Below are 17,235 nucleotides of genomic sequence, written 5' to 3' on the forward strand. Positions count from 1 at the left end.
AAGTTACCTAATTTATGTTGCCAGAAAATACAAAGGAATGGCTGTAGCATGACAGAAAAGATAATAACTTCAGCTAAACTAGTATTCTGACAAGTAATTGCATCCACTAGGCAAATATATGATAGGATTTATGCACATGGGAAATAGGGGATCAGCTGCCTTCAATTATGAGGGGAAATGTAAGAGAGTTATGAAACAGTATATGTATGTAAACATGATTACTGCAGCACAGTAAAGAGCTTCAACTGCTACTTTTAGCACATCTCACAATTTCTTACTCTAGCACAGAGGCTGTTTCCGCACAGGTGGAATACAGCGTCCCAGGGACGCTAAAAACAGCATCCCTGGGGAGGGGTTCGCACGGCCGCCGCCGCCGCATCACAACCCCCGAGCGGAGCGAAGCCGCTGTTTCGGAAACAGCGGCTTCAAACCGCTGCCATGCGAACGGCAGCAGCTGGAAGGCGCCATTCCCCTCCCCTTTCCCGAATGCCTACCTTGTCTTCCTGGCTTCCGGCTTGTTGCAAATGGCGCCTTCCAGCTGCTGCAACTTCAGAGCTTCTGCGACGAGCTGGAAGCCAGGAGACAAGGTAGGCATTCGGCAATGGCGCAGCTTGTGTGAAGGCTGCACCGCCGCCTGCCACCCTCCCGGGACCGTTCGCATGAACGGTCCTGGGGGGTGCGTCAGCATTGTTTATGCCAATGCACCCCCACACCGTTGCGGTGTGGAAAGGGCCAGAGATATAAATTACCTGCTAGCTTCTGATGCTTGTATGGCTGGATGTTTTAATAGGTGTCACGCAGAGCAATCTTAAACAGTCCTACTATTAAGGTCTGTTCAGTGGTTCTTACTCCCAGGAAAGTGTTCTCAGGAATGTACTGCTCCACTTTATACGTAGAATAATTTTTTTATTTACTTATTTAGAAGTTTTGTGTGCCACCCTTCCAAAGAAGTTGCTTGAGATGGCTTAAAAATAACATTATTAAAATTTCATTTTTAATGCAGCTACCTAGTTTACAATTACTAATACATTAATGTGAATTTGTTAAAAACACTGTTTTTAGAACAATATTCTCTTTTACTCTAGTATAGATACTTTTACACTATTGTTCTGGTCTTTGAATAAAAACCCCCAAAATGTTGTCATTATTGAAAAATCTGAGAATTCCAAGTGATTTGTGGAAAGTTTTACCTTGGGTTGGTCTTGAAAGCAATGTGTAGTTTCTCTACAAATAAGTAACCACTTAAGAGGAGCCCTTTCAGTCGTGGAGGTTTTTCAACATAAGCAAATTGACTTTTTAAAAAAATTACAGTTCTTGTGAAAGGTGGTGATAGTTTTACGCAAACTTGTTCCTCGTTTTCCAGAGTCTGCTTTTGTCTTAAATTTAATTTCTAATTGACCATTTTGTTCCAGCCATTAATAAAATTCCTAAGTGATAGTAATAAAATTATGATATGGTTGTTACAATTAATCATTATGATTAACTCACTTTACAAAAAGGAGAAAAATTCCTGGCCTGATATGAATGATAATTGCACTTGTCAGTTTAGGTATAGTCCTTACACAGTTGGCTTGCCAAGACAAAAAGGCAATAGGAAATTTTAAAAAATGGCTTTAAGAAGGAGGAGGAGATCAGTGCTGCTTATGTTTCTTTAAAATATTTGATTCCCACATAACTCAAGGCTGATTCATTCATTACGAGGGAAGTGGTGTTTCTGTCATCCACACCTTCCTCGTGGATTCTGTAGACAGGCTTTCCCAGTGTGGTTTGCAACCTGATCATTTATAAGCAGTTTCTGTGACAGATCAGAAAGCAATGAAACAGTCCTCAGAAACCCACTCAAGTGACTTAACCGGCTTTTTGATAGTAAATGCACTTAGGAAGGGGCGGTTGGGCTGCTGTCTTGTAGATATTTACAAGGAAACAAGTTCCACTGAATTCAGTGGGATTAATTCCTGAGTTAAGATGTCTAAGACTGAACTACGAAATGATCCAAGACCATCCTCGGCAACTAGCTAGGAAGCATACAATCCTGCTTTCCATTGTGCAGAAAGTTGGCAGGAGCAGTAAGAGCGGGGCATCCTTATGTCCTGAAGATGACTTTGGTCATAGTATGAGCAGCAGGACAGATACATTTGCAATATAGAAATAGTCAGCATTATCTAAGGCTGTTTCCGCACGGGCAAGCGAGCGAGGGTGCACCAACATAGTTGCAGTTGGTGCACCCCCGGGCCCATTTGCACATCATTCTGCAAACGGCCCCGGTGTCCCAGCGGCCTGCGGGGCCATCTTTGTATGGGGCATCTTCCCCCCCCCCCCATTACCTCCTCTCGGCTGCTGTCGCTTTAGAGAGGCCAGGGGACACACCCCTATAGCCATAGTGACGCTGCTAAGGACAGAGGTCAGGAGGTGTGTCCCCTGGCTTTTCTACGGTGACAGCAGCCGAGAGGAGGTAAGAGGGGGAAAAAGTGGCGTGGGGAAAACGCCGCCTTCCACCCGCTGCTGTTCATACGGCAGCAGGTGGAAGACGCTGCTTTTCAAAAAACTTGCTCGTTGTGCGAGTTTTGAAAGCAGCGTTTTCGCGCCGCTTGAGGGGGGCCAGCTGTGCAAACAGTGCCCCAGGGACATTTTGACCATCCCTACGGCACTGTTTTCTATCGTGCAGAAACAGCATAACATTTGGCTGACCATCAGTGAAGCAGGAAAAATGTATTCCAAATTAAAGCTTGCTAGGGTAGTGGTGGTGGAATAAATGATATTTGCATTGTCATGGCATCATTTTGAAAATGGTTCACAATCTAGGATTAGTCTGCCAATGAAATATGGTATAAGGAACCAAACAAAACAGACCACTCTAAAATGTTCAAGTATTATTTACTGTTGTTAGAAATACAACTTGAGGTCCAAGACTAAAACACATATGGTAGCTTTTGGCCCAATCGTTGCTTTACATCATCGCATCAGATTAATAATATCAGCTTTGGATATAAGGCAAACAAACGCTCTGTACTTAATTAATTTTGTATACTGCTTCTAAATAATGCTATGCAGTACCATTATAGGGAGGGTTAGAACAGTCTGTTCTTTTTACTTGTGCTTTAGCAGCAGTAAGCAAGACGGACTCACTAAGTATTTAAATTCTCAGTAGTAATATTTGGAAAGCTCAGTCTGTTGCAAACTGTTGAGTTCAGTACTGAAATGAATACAGAAAACAGCAGAAATAATGGATTCATAGCCCTTCAGCGTTTGTTAGGCTGGGATAACCTCTTTTAAAATTGATGGGTATTAAAATACGAGCTCCCAATTGCAGTCTAAAAACCAAAGCTGATTGCTGTCAGAGAGAGGAAACCAGGAAACCACAGTCAGAAGGAGAGGCAAAGGCCACATTAGACTATACTGACTTAAGCTAATGGTGGAAAAATGTTTGCCTCTAAGGAGTCCTGACGCTTGCTTTCCCAGGAAGGAGGCTAGTAAGATAGGCTGCAAGAACCTGTGCTGACCGCTGACAAGGTTTGGAGTTGGGCCCAGAATATTAAGACCTTCCTCTTGCTCTGCAGCCTCATTGGAAATAGTCCAAACCACTGAGAACCTGGGGCAACCCCTGGAGTGAGGGTCTGCGAATGTGTTGACAGCTGAATCTAGAATTTTGTGTGCTGCTGTGGACTTTAAGAGGATAATCTTGGAAGCTAGGGACACTGTCAGAAGGCCGAATGGGGAGACAGAAGGCTTCTACAGGCATATGAGAAAGTGGAGGTAGAATAGCAGAAAGTAATTTTATTGCAGAAAATAACTCACAAAAGGCATTCCTCTGAACTCTATAGTGGCTGGAAAGCTGGAGCATCAATATGTACAAAAAACTGCTATAGAAGCAGGTTATATGGCAAACCAAGAGATTAGTGCATGGGTCTGCAACCTGCGGCTCTCCAGATGTTCATGGACTACAATTCCCATCAGCCCCTGCCAGCAGGGCCAATTGGTCATGCTGGCAGGGTCACAGTGGAGGTATGAGGTACCGATCCATGAGCTGAAAGCTCCCAGAGTTGCAGACCCCTGGATTAGTGAATGCACTCCTGTGATAATGGCAATTAAAACAATGTATGTTTAGTCAATCACATGGGAACTCAAGAGACATTAGTTAGTTCTTGGGTTTTTTGAAAAAACCTCTTGCAGGTTTCAGACTTAAAAGTATACAAACATGTCTATCTTGAATTGCCTTACGAAACCTCCAATGATTTCAGCTGATCTACTTGCAGTGCCACAAGTTAAACTATATTTTTAAGTACCTGCTTAGCTCAAAGCTTTACCTACAAAAAAGGTTGATAAATAAATTTGAGTGACCGAGTACATAGAGGGAAATAATATGCATGCTGTGGCACACGGCATAAGTCTATATTAGGGAGGTTGATGTAAAAAAAAAATTAGTCACCCACAAAAGTGAAAGTCTCGGCTGGCTTTAATTGGGGCTCTTTTCAATGCAGCTGTACCTCAGCCTGAACTTGAAAACCATGAATGAGAAATTTCTCTTGCTGTGATTTTTTTCCATACACTTTGTCAAACCTCATTAGATTCAAGCCTGTAATCACTTGAATGGTTGTATAGAGTGGTAGGAACTTTTATTCTAGTGGACAGTTTAGATAAGAGATACAAAGCCACATCTGGAGAAAATCTGCAGACTCAGTAGGAAAACTGAAGATTTCATATCCCAGATTTTACAATCTGCTTCTGACCTGAGGAGGAGAGGTTTTACGCTTTGGTTTTTTTCTTCTGCTTTATACTTTGGGTTTTTATTGACTTGGGAGTATGATTTTATCTTTTGTTTTGTGCACCACCTTGAGCAGGTCTTTCAAAAGGTGGGATATAAATGTTTTAAAGAAATATATTAATAATTTTGGCCACCAAACCAATTAATAGACTAAAAATGTAAAATACTGTACAAATTTACAGCCCAACCCAGTTCATGGAGGCGGCTGGGGACAGTACTGCTGCTAAACCATCCTGGCACTTCCAGAGGGTTTCCAGGTGACGCAGGGAGGCAGGAGAAGCTGGAGAATCCCTGGCCACCTGAAAGCCCTCCATAGGGAAAAATGGAATTACACCGGCAAAAAGGCTAGCTAAGTCCATCTTCCCCACTGCCAGTGTTCCCAGGGCCAAAGCCTGATGAGAGCTGACTAATAACGGTTACATCGGTTTCCACATTAGGTCGACACAACTCTGGAAGTGGTGTCTGGAATCCAGTTGGCTTTTGCAAAGCTCAGTATAGCTCTCTGTCACCTGCCCACCTCCCTGTTTGCCCTCCCGGCCAACATAAGTGCCACTTACTTCAGATGAGAGGCAAACATGTTGCTGCGAGCTCCGCCAACTCCAGTGGCTGTTCAGTCTTCTCCCGCCCCATCTGAATTGGGCTGCCCAAGTGCCATAGAAAAGGACAGTTGTAAAGAGCCCATTCTGCAATTGTGCTTTCTCTAGAATAGGGCTACCAGCGAACTCTGAGGCAATAATAAATACTTTCAGCCATGGCTGTTGGTCAACGTGACAGACAGATGCATTATGACAAGTATCTATGACTGATAGATATATAATAAAGGTTTTGTTTGTATTTGCATTCTTATGGTATTTCCGAAAGTTTCAGAATGTAGTTCATTTCTCAAGTCTGTCATAAAATAGCTAAATCAGCACAGGGAGCCATCTACTAACCACCTACTTGAGTCTCCTGCAGGAGAGAAAGGGGGGATATAAATCCAAACTCTTCTTCTTCTACTTCACAGGCATTTTAAAAATAAAAGTGTTCAATATGGCGTGATCAGCTGGTGATATTAGTAAAATATTTCATGGTTCTGGTCTCTCCACAGAATTTCTGTTATATACCGTGCATTTATAGAGAGACTAAGAAGAAAACCATAGAAACAGAATATATTATGAGTTGATTTTATTGTTGATTTTTATGTTGTTATTTTAACTATGATATAATTCAATAGATTAGTGAATTATTAGCCTAATAGAGAGTTGTCAAAAAGTTGCTGTGGAAACTTTAAATAAATCTGGATGAAATTACTTGGTAACATTTGAAAACGTTCAGCATCTGGACTTTAGCCCAATGCCAATTAAAAATGTACTTTGATTAATTAAAAGTATATAGTTATGATTTTCCAAACAAATTTTCAAACATCTCTTTATATTTTGTGATCATTTCTGGTATATCCAGAACATTGTGATCATTTCTGGCATATACAAAGACCACATCCACCATTAAATCTGCGCTAAGAAATAGAACAACCATCCCCATAACAACAACAAATGTTAAAAATAGAGACCCTTCCCACCCAACGCATGTTTTGCTAGATTGTCAGTAGTAATAAACCAGTTCCCCTCAGGTAGAGTTTCATTGAAGGATCTGGCAGACCCACGGCTGAAACTCTATTTTACTATGTAAACTTTAAACCAGTCAATTGCTCTTAGCCTACCTCACAGGATAGTTCTTGTGAGGGGCAAAAATGGTAGAGTGGTGAATGATATTTTTGAAAAATTGCAAAGTAGTTCTTTTTCCATCTATCCCAATCCAAAATTCATAAACCCTGTTGCTTTCCCCAGTGATCTCATCAGAATTGTTCGTGAAAAGTGCTCCTATTTGCTTTTTTATGTTGTCTGCCATTATGCTTTATTTGTTTTATTTATGTATATCAGTAGTATATATAAGTAGTATATATAAGTAGTATATCAATATAACTATATTGGTTAGTAGATGGCTCCCTGTGCTGATAACTATATATAACAATATATATAAGTAGTATATCAATATAACTACTCAATGTTTAAAAGGCTAATTTCATAATTTAATTTTCCTATAGGGGACTTTTCATTACGCCCCATGACCGAGGACATGTTGCAACATTGCTTAAATCATGGCCTGCATCTGTCATCAAGGTATGTGGTCCTTTACCTGCAATACCTGTTTGCCATCATGGCTCTCTGACTTAACTCGAGTTAAACACAGAAGGGCTATTTAGAATTCAGATGGACCCAGAGAAGTTAGTTGAGCAACAGCATTACCTGGATCAACTGAATTGTACCATTGTTGACAGTGGTTTGAGGAAACACAGACAAAAAACTCCCAATAGATGAAAAAATGGCACATTGGAGAGCCATGTGAACTCACAATCCCTTTCTATTAACATGCTAGTTATAAACTATCAGAAAATATCCAAATATATGATTTCCCATCAGCATTTTGCAATGGAAAAGCCTACCAAGGGTGGTTCACTTGATACTTCTGACAATGCCTGCAACAAAAGTAGTATAAAATAAGAAAAAACTGTAAAATAATGCCACATTTTCTTCCATCAGTAATAGTCTCATTCTTAATTATAAGAGGTACCTCTGACATTTCAGTAGTACCTGCTGAGACACATTCCTTATTGCTCAGGAAGTGTTTTTTTTTTCTTTTGCCGTTTGTAAATTCAATTAGTTTTGAATATAAATTATAAAATGATACTTTCCTGTTGGTTCAATCTTGCAGGGCACTATGCCACCAAATAACCAGCTGTGATAATCCAGTATCACCAAGTATAGGCGACTGGGGAAGGAAATGGCAAACCACCCCATAAACATAGTCTCTCTAGTAAACTTTGTAATGTGATGTCAGTACTGACCCAGTGCTTGCACAGGACACTACCTTTACCTTTAACACACTGATGGACAATGATCATTTTGCGGTGTTCTCTTGGCTACTGATGTTGTTTTTCAACATATTTTAACAAATGCCTATATTAGAGCTTCTGTAGTACATTTATAATACATTGTATAGGTTGAACACTCTTATAACATCTTCAGTTTTCTTTGAAAAAACAAATGCTAAAAGTACCCAGAAAATATTTGCTGTACTTGAAATATTTTCTTGATTTTTTTTGTGGCCTTAACAAAGGTTACCATTTGTAAGTTATACATTTAAAGAATAAACCTCAAGAGAAATTTGAAATGCCTTATGGTTTGAAAAATATCATTTTATTACATACACCCCCACCTCTGAGCTGAGGCATAGTTCTTACCTAGGGTGGTTCTCCTTGGAGGAGACACTTCTCCTTCAGTGGGCTCCATCATTCACTTATGGTTAGGTCGTGCTCCCTGCTGTCCAGACTATGGGCTATGGAAACGTCAGTTCCCTCCTGGAAAGACAAGGGGCTGTCCTCAGTCAGGACACTTTTTGGAGTAGCTCTACAGTTAGGACTCTCAGTATGGCCAAAGACAAATCAAAGTCATCCTTCTCCATGGCTGCAGAGACAAAAAGAAAAAAGGGACGAAGGAGAAGTCACCTCACCCCGAGAAATCTAAGGGCTTGAAGGCTGCTCAGCTGAGGTGATGGGGACTGGGTGTCCTGCTCTTCTGGAACTGCTCCAACCCTCTGCTGCCTCTGCACTGGGACTGGTGGGAGTGTCATGCGACCTTCCAGGGCCACTGATTTTGAGGCCTTCCATGATCAGGATAACCTCTAATGCAGTAGGCTAGGTGTGGGGCCCTCAAAACCTGGGACCATTTTCTGCTGTTCCAGTTCCTGTGCAAACTACAGATTGGATGGTAATGCTCCTGTGGATGCTAGCTCAACTGCTACTGATGCAGCAGCTGCAGTGGGAAGCAAAGATGGGTGCAGAGGGGACAGAAAGCTTGGGAACACAAAACTCCACAACTTGTGGAGGCTGCCCAACTTGTCCTTGCAACTCTCTGGGAGTCTCAGGCATCAGAGGATCAATGGGGCATACCTGAGGAAAGCCATGCAAACCCCCAGCCAAGAGGAAGAGGTGATCCCCTTCCCCTATGACTATGGAACTGTGCCACTGAAGGGGAGGAAGAAGAATCGATTTGTTCTGTTTCTTTCTCCCCATTTCCCTGCAGAGGCAGGAAAGCCCTTCACAAAACCCATCATCTCCCTTGTTCTGAGAGTGAGATGGATTTGCAGGACTCTTTCTCTGGCAGACCTGAAACTTTTGTCTCAGGTAGAGATGATGGGGAATGGTCTGGAGATGAGAAGAATCTCAAACTAAACATCAAAACTTTTTTCTAGTGAGCATTACCAACACCTAAATGACCACTCTAAACTACCAAGTTAGAAATCAACCCATTTAAAGTGGCATCGCTGACTGTCAGAGCCTTGGGGGTTCTCTCTAGCTTTGTGAGAGTCCTCTGTCATCTGAACAGACAACCTTGCAAAGGAACCTGATGTAGACCCAGCAGCACTTAAGAGGTTCCTGTTTTGTGTTTTGTGCCATAGAGCCTCTCTTATCGACTTGGAACGTTGTCTTTCTTATCACCTCTCCAAGAAGGGTCTCTGAACTGGGGATCCTATCCACACCAAAGGAATTATGTACCTTCACAGAGGACTCTGTTATCCTGGAACTGGCCCCTTCCTTTGTTCCTAAAATAAATTCAGAATTTCATTTAAACCAACTTGTGGTGGTTCCTTCATTCTGCCCCAAACCAGTTCACACTAAGGAAACAGAATGGCACACCTTAGACATTTGTAGAACTTGGCAAGAGCTGACTCCATCAGAAATACAGATACTCTGTTTATTCTCTGTGGCTCTGTGGCTTTGTAGAGTTGGCAAGAACTGGCTCCTTCAGAAATACAGATACTCTGTTCTCTGTGGAAGGAGAAATAAGGGCAAAAAAGTATCTAAGGCTTCAGTTGCTCAGTGGGTTACCTAATGCATAAAGTTGGCATATGAGGCCCATGGACTACAGTCCACGAGGAATGTCACCACTTATTCGACTAGAGCAGTGACAACCTCAGCTGCCTTTGCAACCAGAGTTCCTGTTGATGAGATCTGCCGAGCTGCAACTGGGTCATCTTTTTTTGATATTTGTGCGTCACTACAGATGAGACTTTCAGGCTTCAGCTGACGCAGCCTTTGATTGTAGAATTCTGCAGCAAGTGGTTCATCAGGAACTCTGAGGTGGTTAAAATTGTTAAGGTTGCTTGCTATAATACTGTTGTTTATTTCCCAGCCTGGTTCTTAGCTTGGGCATCTAACCGTCAGTGAGTGATGGAGCCCCACTGAAGGAGAAGACAGGTTGGAACTTACTGTAAAGGTGTCTTCTCTTCAATGGAGCTACATCATTCACTTTTTTTCCCATATGGATGTATATTAGGAGTAGAAAGACTATATTTTCAAGTGGAGCAGAGCTTGTTACTCCTGGAGGCAAGAGGAAGGACAGCCCCCTGTCTTTCCAGGAGGGAACAGAAATTTCCATAACTCTGCCTGGACAGTAGGGGGTGTGACCTAACCATCGGTGAATGATGGAGCCCCACTGAAGAGAAGACTCCTTAATGGTAAGTTCCAGCCTGTCTTTCTGGATTGGGGCGGCGGTGGTGGTGGTGGTATTTGTTTTATTTACAAATATACAAGTGGTTTAGTGAAGAAGATTCCTTCATAGCTCTAAGTCCTGGCTTATTTCCTACTACAGCGTAATTTCTGGCTTGTACTTCATATTTTTGGCTGAACCAGTCTGCTGCCCACAGTTCTAACCTTGACATCAGCGGGGTCCTCTTCCTATCATGCGACTTTAAGGTTGGGTTTCTTGCTAACAAATGCATTCAGCTTAGTGCGACCTATGGAAAGGTTGAAAAACATTGCCTTATGGTAGTGTACAGATTGAACAGACACAACATTATCCCTTCTTTCTTTTGGGATCTTTCCTTCGTGTGGGCAAATCAGTATTTCAAAATGTGTTTGCATGCATATCAAATTATCCCCATGATTGTTTTTATTTTATATGTTTTTATATGCCACCTTTCAGCCCAAGGGTTGGAAACTGTGAATGTAAAACATCAAAAATACATGTCAGAAAAAATATCAAATTTTAAAATGCAGGTCATACTAATGTTTTATGGCAGTTTTATTGGAAGGGGGTGAGGGCCAAATTTATTTACTAGAACATAAAACTTTTTTCACTAACTCACTGAAATCCAGCTGAGAAACATGCTTTTCCTTGTGAGCCTAAATAAATAACTGATTAATAAAGTTAAAGTTCACACATCTTTTCTAAACCAAAGACATTGACTCCTCAAGCCTTGATATGCTCATAGGTCTCCTTCTGCTTAAAATATGTCAGCTATCAAGACCTAATGTAATGAAAGCTTGTTTATTTACTTAAATATGTATATGCCTTTCTTCTCATCTTCCATGACAAGTTATAGCAATGTAAAAGTACTTTTATATAACAAGCATGAAAAACAGTCTAAAATAACTGTATGCCTCCCACCTGTGGGTATCCCCCTCTGTGCAGGCTCAGACTGTCCTCAGAAGCTTTCCAGAACATCTATTTTGACGGCTGTCTGGAAAAGCCAGGACGGTAGGAACTCCAGTGACTTCTTCTGGGATGCTGTTCCAGAGGAATAGGGTGGCTGCTGAAGAGGTTTAATCCTAGCCATGCTGAATGTATGGTGGAGGGAGGTACACTCACAGTAGACTTTGCTGGGAAGAGTAAAGCTGCTGATAGGAATGTGTAAGGAAATATGATTTTTCAAGTATGTAGGCCTCAGGGCTTTAACAATTAGCACCAGCAACTTGGCCCGGAAACAAATTGGCAGCCAGCAAAAGGACCTCTGAACAGATTAATATGGTCCCACTAGCTAGCAGCAGATAACATGCAGGCTGCTGTGTTTTGCACTAGCTGCCGTTTCTGGATGTTTGTAAGGACAGCCCTATGTCGAACATGTTACAGTAATCTGTCCTTCAAGTTACTGAAAAGTTGATCAGTGTGGCCGGATCAGGCACTTGCAAATAGGAAACCAGCTTCCTAATCAGATGTACCTGGAACAAAGCATTTCCAACAGGAAACCAGGATTCAGCAAGATTCCCAAGATCATTATGCATGGAACACTTACCTCAGGGCTCTTCACTGTGCAGTGGAGTTGTAGTGGAGTTACCTCACATTTTTCTATTTACATTCAAGGAGGCACCCAATTGCCTCCTGTGGGTCTACTTTTCCTGGTTCTCCCAGGTCTGCTTTTCCTGGTTCTCTTAACTTTGCACATCAGCTCACTTTTAAAGGCACGCAGTTGCAAGGTTGCTGACTCTGTTAAAGCCCTCTACTTTTTTATTGATATTGCTGTCATTGCAGTTATAGCAATATTGAAGTCCCTTTCCAAAAATAATTCCCCCTTTTCCCCATGAAAGAGGCAAAGCAATTCCCTGAGCCACACTCTGCTGAAAAAGGGGACCATATGCTAGAACTGATATTTTCTCCTCTTCACATAAACGCATGTGCGCTTGTGCGTGCGTGCGTGCGCGCACACACACACACAATCTTCTGCTGCTGCCAGTGGAGGCTTGTTATTTTAATATTCCTTAGTATTTCAATATTCCTGTATTGGGGCTATCATTATTTTGATAGATCCAATATGGAATAAAAGCTTGAAGTTGAAGTAAAGTTTTTAAAAGACCTCCTGACAATTAGGGAGGGCAGAAATAGAGTGAGGGAGGCAGGGTGGAACAAAAAAGTCCAAAGAAAGAATAACTCAGGGCTATTTGTTCTATCTTCCCTGCAAAGCAGGAGAAAAGGTAGCTTTTTGCTCATTCTCACAAACAGCTGAGATTATGGTACCTGTGGTACAGTGATTTTGAGGGGGAAGGGCATCTGTAACTGAAGCTCTGCCTCGAAGAGAATCTCCCTTCAGTGTGGGGCAGAGCACCAGTGCATAATCAGCCACAGTCTTTCAGCAACAGCTGCATTTCATTGTTGTAGGTCACACAATCTTATTCAAAGCTGTAGTCCTTCCAACTAGCATCAACTCTATTTAATCTGCTGCTGCAGCTTGTTCTGCCTCAGCTACATGAACACCTTGTTCAGACGCTGGGCCAAGACAGAAACAGCTGCCACTGGTGGCATATCTGAGGTAATATGTAGCTGGGTGTTACCTGCATTGCCTACTGGACATCAACTGACTTGTTTACGTGATTGCATAATATGGCTTGACTGAGATTTAATCAGTTTTCATTGTTTGTGCCACATTGTATAGTTTTCAGTTTGAACTAGGAATCTTGAAGACCTTTAACCTGATCTCAAGACTCTGCTTGTCGACAAATATCTTTAAGCTGGAAACTATGAGTTCCTTGGAAAGCACAATGTAATCGCTCTGCTGGGCTGTTACAAGAATGTATAATTCAGATGTGTTACGTTGATTCAAGCATGGAGGATCTGGGTACCAAGTTTCTATTGTGTTTCATTCCTAGAAGCTGATCTAATAAAATAATTAATGATTCCAGCATCTCAGTGAAAAATGTAGCACACTAAAACAAAATTATCAACTACTATAATTTTTGTAAAATATGAGCAACTTGTTTAAAAATTGTCATAACAAGAGCATAGGATCTGTTGACAGTTTTACAGTGCTTGTCATACTTCCCCCCTAGGCTATTGTGGTGACTGATGGAGAACGTATTCTTGGCCTCGGAGACCTTGGTTGTCATGGAATGGGCATCCCAGTGGGTAAACTTGCACTTTACACAGCATGTGGAGGAATGAAGCCCCAGGAGTGTCTGCCAGTTATGCTTGATGTGGGAACTGACAATGAGGTAAATGCTGTGCTATGCTGTTATGAATATTTGAGATATGTCAAAGGAAAAACATACGCAATGTTGCAGTGCTCTTTTCCTGTTGAACTAAAATGTTTAACGTTCTCCCTAGGAAAAAAAAATTTGGTTTATGTTGATAGATCCGATGGGTAGATTGTAGTAATCCCCGGTAGATGCTGTGGTGATTCAAGTACAGAGGCAGAGCCAAGTGTGTAAAGTATGACTGAACACAAGGGAAGTGTCAGAACTCCTCTGCAGAGACAATGAAACAATTGACAGTTCAAAGAGTTTTATTGCTACAGGCAGAAAGAAGGCAAAGGTCTGTTCTGAGGAACACTCTCAGAACAGAAGATAATATACTTCAGTGGGTGCCCCCCTCCCCCCACGTGAGAATATCTAAAGCACGACATTCTCTGTAACTCACTGCCAAGGTTACATAGGCAGGCCGAGGTAGATAAAACACCTGTGGGAAGCAACAGGTGCTCGGGAGCAACAGCCGCAGAAGGCCATTGCTTTCACATCCTACATGTGAACTCCCAAAGGCACCTGGTGGGCCACTGCGAGTAGCAGAGAGCTGGACTAGATGGACTCTGGTCTGATCCAGCTGGCTTGTTCTTATGTTCTTATGTTCTTAACAGCACAAGCACAGCAGAACACAGCAATACCCCAGCAGCCTCCCATCCCCCATGGCACCCATCCTGACAGGAAGCTTCTTTGATACAACCTTTGATACAGTGCAATCTCTGATGCAATTTTGATTATTTTTAAATTTAAAAAACAGTCACTGGACATTTTGGTCCCTTTACTCCTATCCTATTTTCCTTATTAAAAAATCAGCCTTTCCTACCTATCTGAGCAGCTATGACTCATAGTGCGGGGTTGGAGGGGAAGACAAATATTGTACTTGCCTTTTCTCCTTCTGTGGCGAATAGCAGCTCTCTCTCACTGTATATGTAATGTCTGTTGGAAAAAACGCATGGCTGAAAAAGTAGCCACCATTTGTTATAATACCAGTCTATGAGGAAGAACAACAGAAATGTATAGCAGAGTAAATTCAATGATCTTGTAGTTTTCATAGCAGTGCATGGGAGTGGGTTCCTATAATGACAATACATCTTGTTACCATTACTCGTATTAACAGTGTAAGCTTAAAATTACATTAGGAAAGATGGTGTATTTTTATTGTTTAAGGGTTCACAGCTTTATTAAATGGGCTCCAACGGAAAAGTCTATGCAAAACTATTTAAAAACATACGTTTCATAAAATAAATATGAAACATCTTGGCCCATTAATAACAGGAATGTCTGAGCACATGGCAGTTTCTCTCTAAATTATGAAGTGAGGAAGGGTGCACATTACTGCAATGGAAATGATTTGTATAAGGTTATTTGAATATACTGAGCAATACAGCGAGAATTTAGTGAAATGGGAGATTGATTAAATAATTTTGGATGGTTTAAAACTATGTAGTGACAAAAAATACAAGAACATCACATATTTTTGTAAGCAGATATGCCCATTTACTGGGATTGTTCCAGAAATTGAAAAGTAATACACAGTTACATGCAGTGTGGGTTTATCAGTCAGCACAATGTGGAGAATCCTGGAGTTCACTATGAAAGCAAGAGAACAGATCAGTAGAGTATGTTTGCTTCCTATAAAGTGAAACAGACATTCTCAGAAGAGGGTAAATCTATTAAGGCTAGTTGGGAATTGGTGGAAACTATTTTAATCAAAATGCAGGGTTTCACTGAAATGGGTATGCTGTGATCTTTTTTGGGGGGGGCGGGCAGATGGGACCATATGGAAGGCCATCATGGGAACTCTTTAAGTTCCTGGTGAAAGCATTGAAAGCTTTTAAAAGTGCATTCTCAAAACCTTATAATGGAGGTCAGATGTGGAAATGATAGAATTCTTCTACTTTGACAAATAAATAAATTAGTAAATAAATAAATAGGTTTAAAGTTCCCAAAATAATTGAGACAATTCCTGTAGCTTTAAGAAACTAATGTCCTAAGTGGGTATTGCTAGGCAACCACACCGTATTACTAGCCTTCAGACATTGGTTTCTGTCAGTAAAAGACTGGGGAAAATGGCCTAGGATCCTTTTAGGGCTGTTTTGGTTTTTCAGGGAGGAATCATTCAGGACAGACTTACTAACAACCACTGGGTAACTTGCAACCATGAGATGCATGAGTCACCTATGCTCCTGTTTAATAGCTGCCACCTTTCCACAGCCAGTGTGAGGTAATGATTAGTATTTCAGATTAGGATCTAGAAGACTCAGATTCAAATTACTACTCTTATTGTAGAACCTCTCTGGATGACCTTGGGTTAGTTACACATTCTGAGTCTAAGTTACCTCACAGGTTGTTAGGATAAAATGTTGGAGAGGAGAATGATGAAAGCTGTTTCATGTTCCCATGTTCCCACTGGAAATATGAGAATATGGGTATTGCCAGGAGATGAGAAAGAGAAGTAGTATGGGGAAGGGGTGAAAGTTCCTCTCTGCAAGTCCTTGCTGATTCCTCACAATGCAAGTGGGCTTGGTTGCTGGGACCATGTAATTGGGCCACTGTCCTCACTCAATAAGTGATAGTCTCTAAATCACAAGCAAATACGTTTAAAAATAACCAGAGGCCTCATTTTGCTTTATTGACAGTTACAATTTAACTCAGGACCTAGAGATTTTCAGTCAATGGCTACTGTGAGAACTGTTGACCATACTCTACTATGTCACTAAAAAAAGGAAGCTAATACTAGAGGTATTTGTATTGAAGAGATCTGCATGAATGAAAGGCATAGTTTTTATCTGCTTTACATTTGGGCTAAGCTAAGTTCAGACTAGGTAAAATATGCATTTTTCTATTTTTTAGGAAAACAGCTTTAAGAATGGGGAATGGGGAAGGATGAGAGATGGGGAAGAAAGGAGGTGCTTAACTCTTTCTCAGTTTGCCTCTTTTATTGCTCTGTGTTGTCACTAAAATGTGCTCCTCCCCGATTCCCGTTCAAAAGGTGTGTTTGCCTGTGATATGGAGCAGCAAACCATCAGGCAATGATTGAGTTAAGTATCTTGTTCTCCTCTCCATTCTCTTCTCCAAACCTCCCTTTTGTCCCAGTGCTTTTTTCCTTTTTGCAAAAAAAAAAAAAGCACTGGTGTTCTCAAGTCCCACTCTTTGGAGTGGATAAATCTGGTGATCTGGGCATCTATTGTTTTCTTAATGTATAATTTAAGATGATTCTCACATATTTTTAGAAACGTTAACGAAATGTATATTTTGTGCCATGTATGCTCACACAGATATTTTACACTGAATTTAGTTCATAAAGCTAAGAATCTTTCCAGAAAAAATAATTTTGAACAGATATAGAGTTACAAAGAGTGTGATCCAACTGTGTGAGACTGTATTGAGTGCTATAACACATGGGCACATCAGCCCACGTATCAGCTGTAATGTGTTTTATTACAGATTTGTACAGCCGGGAAATCTTGAGTTGAAATGATTTCCTGCTGTGTTTTCGATTTGTAGTGTTTGTTTTCCTCTTGGCACACAGTTTCTTCCACTGTGTTTAATTTTTGTTTATACAAGTTGATATTTATTAAGCATCTACAGGTGCTTATCCCATGCTCTGAAGGGAGGAAAATTAATTGCATATTAATACACATTC

The 17,235-nt window shown here is 41.2% G+C and overlaps 1 protein-coding gene across 2 annotated transcripts in view; it reads left to right on the plus strand.

Annotated features, from left to right (window-relative positions):
* ME1 (malic enzyme 1) overlaps window positions 1-17,235 on the plus strand; it is a 140,700-nt gene that overhangs the window by 41,713 nt on the left and 81,752 nt on the right. For both annotated transcript variants that reach the window (XM_048495245.1, XM_048495255.1), the window contains 2 exons: window positions 6,846-6,921; window positions 13,404-13,565. In XM_048495245.1, coding sequence (XP_048351202.1) covers window positions 6,846-6,921; window positions 13,404-13,565 — 238 coding nt within the window. The remainder of the gene's footprint in view (window positions 1-6,845; window positions 6,922-13,403; window positions 13,566-17,235) is intronic.

The sequence above is a fragment of the Sphaerodactylus townsendi genome, linkage group LG01 (genome assembly GCF_021028975.2).
Source record: "Sphaerodactylus townsendi isolate TG3544 linkage group LG01, MPM_Stown_v2.3, whole genome shotgun sequence".
Taxonomy (NCBI): domain Eukaryota; kingdom Metazoa; phylum Chordata; class Lepidosauria; order Squamata; family Sphaerodactylidae; genus Sphaerodactylus; species Sphaerodactylus townsendi.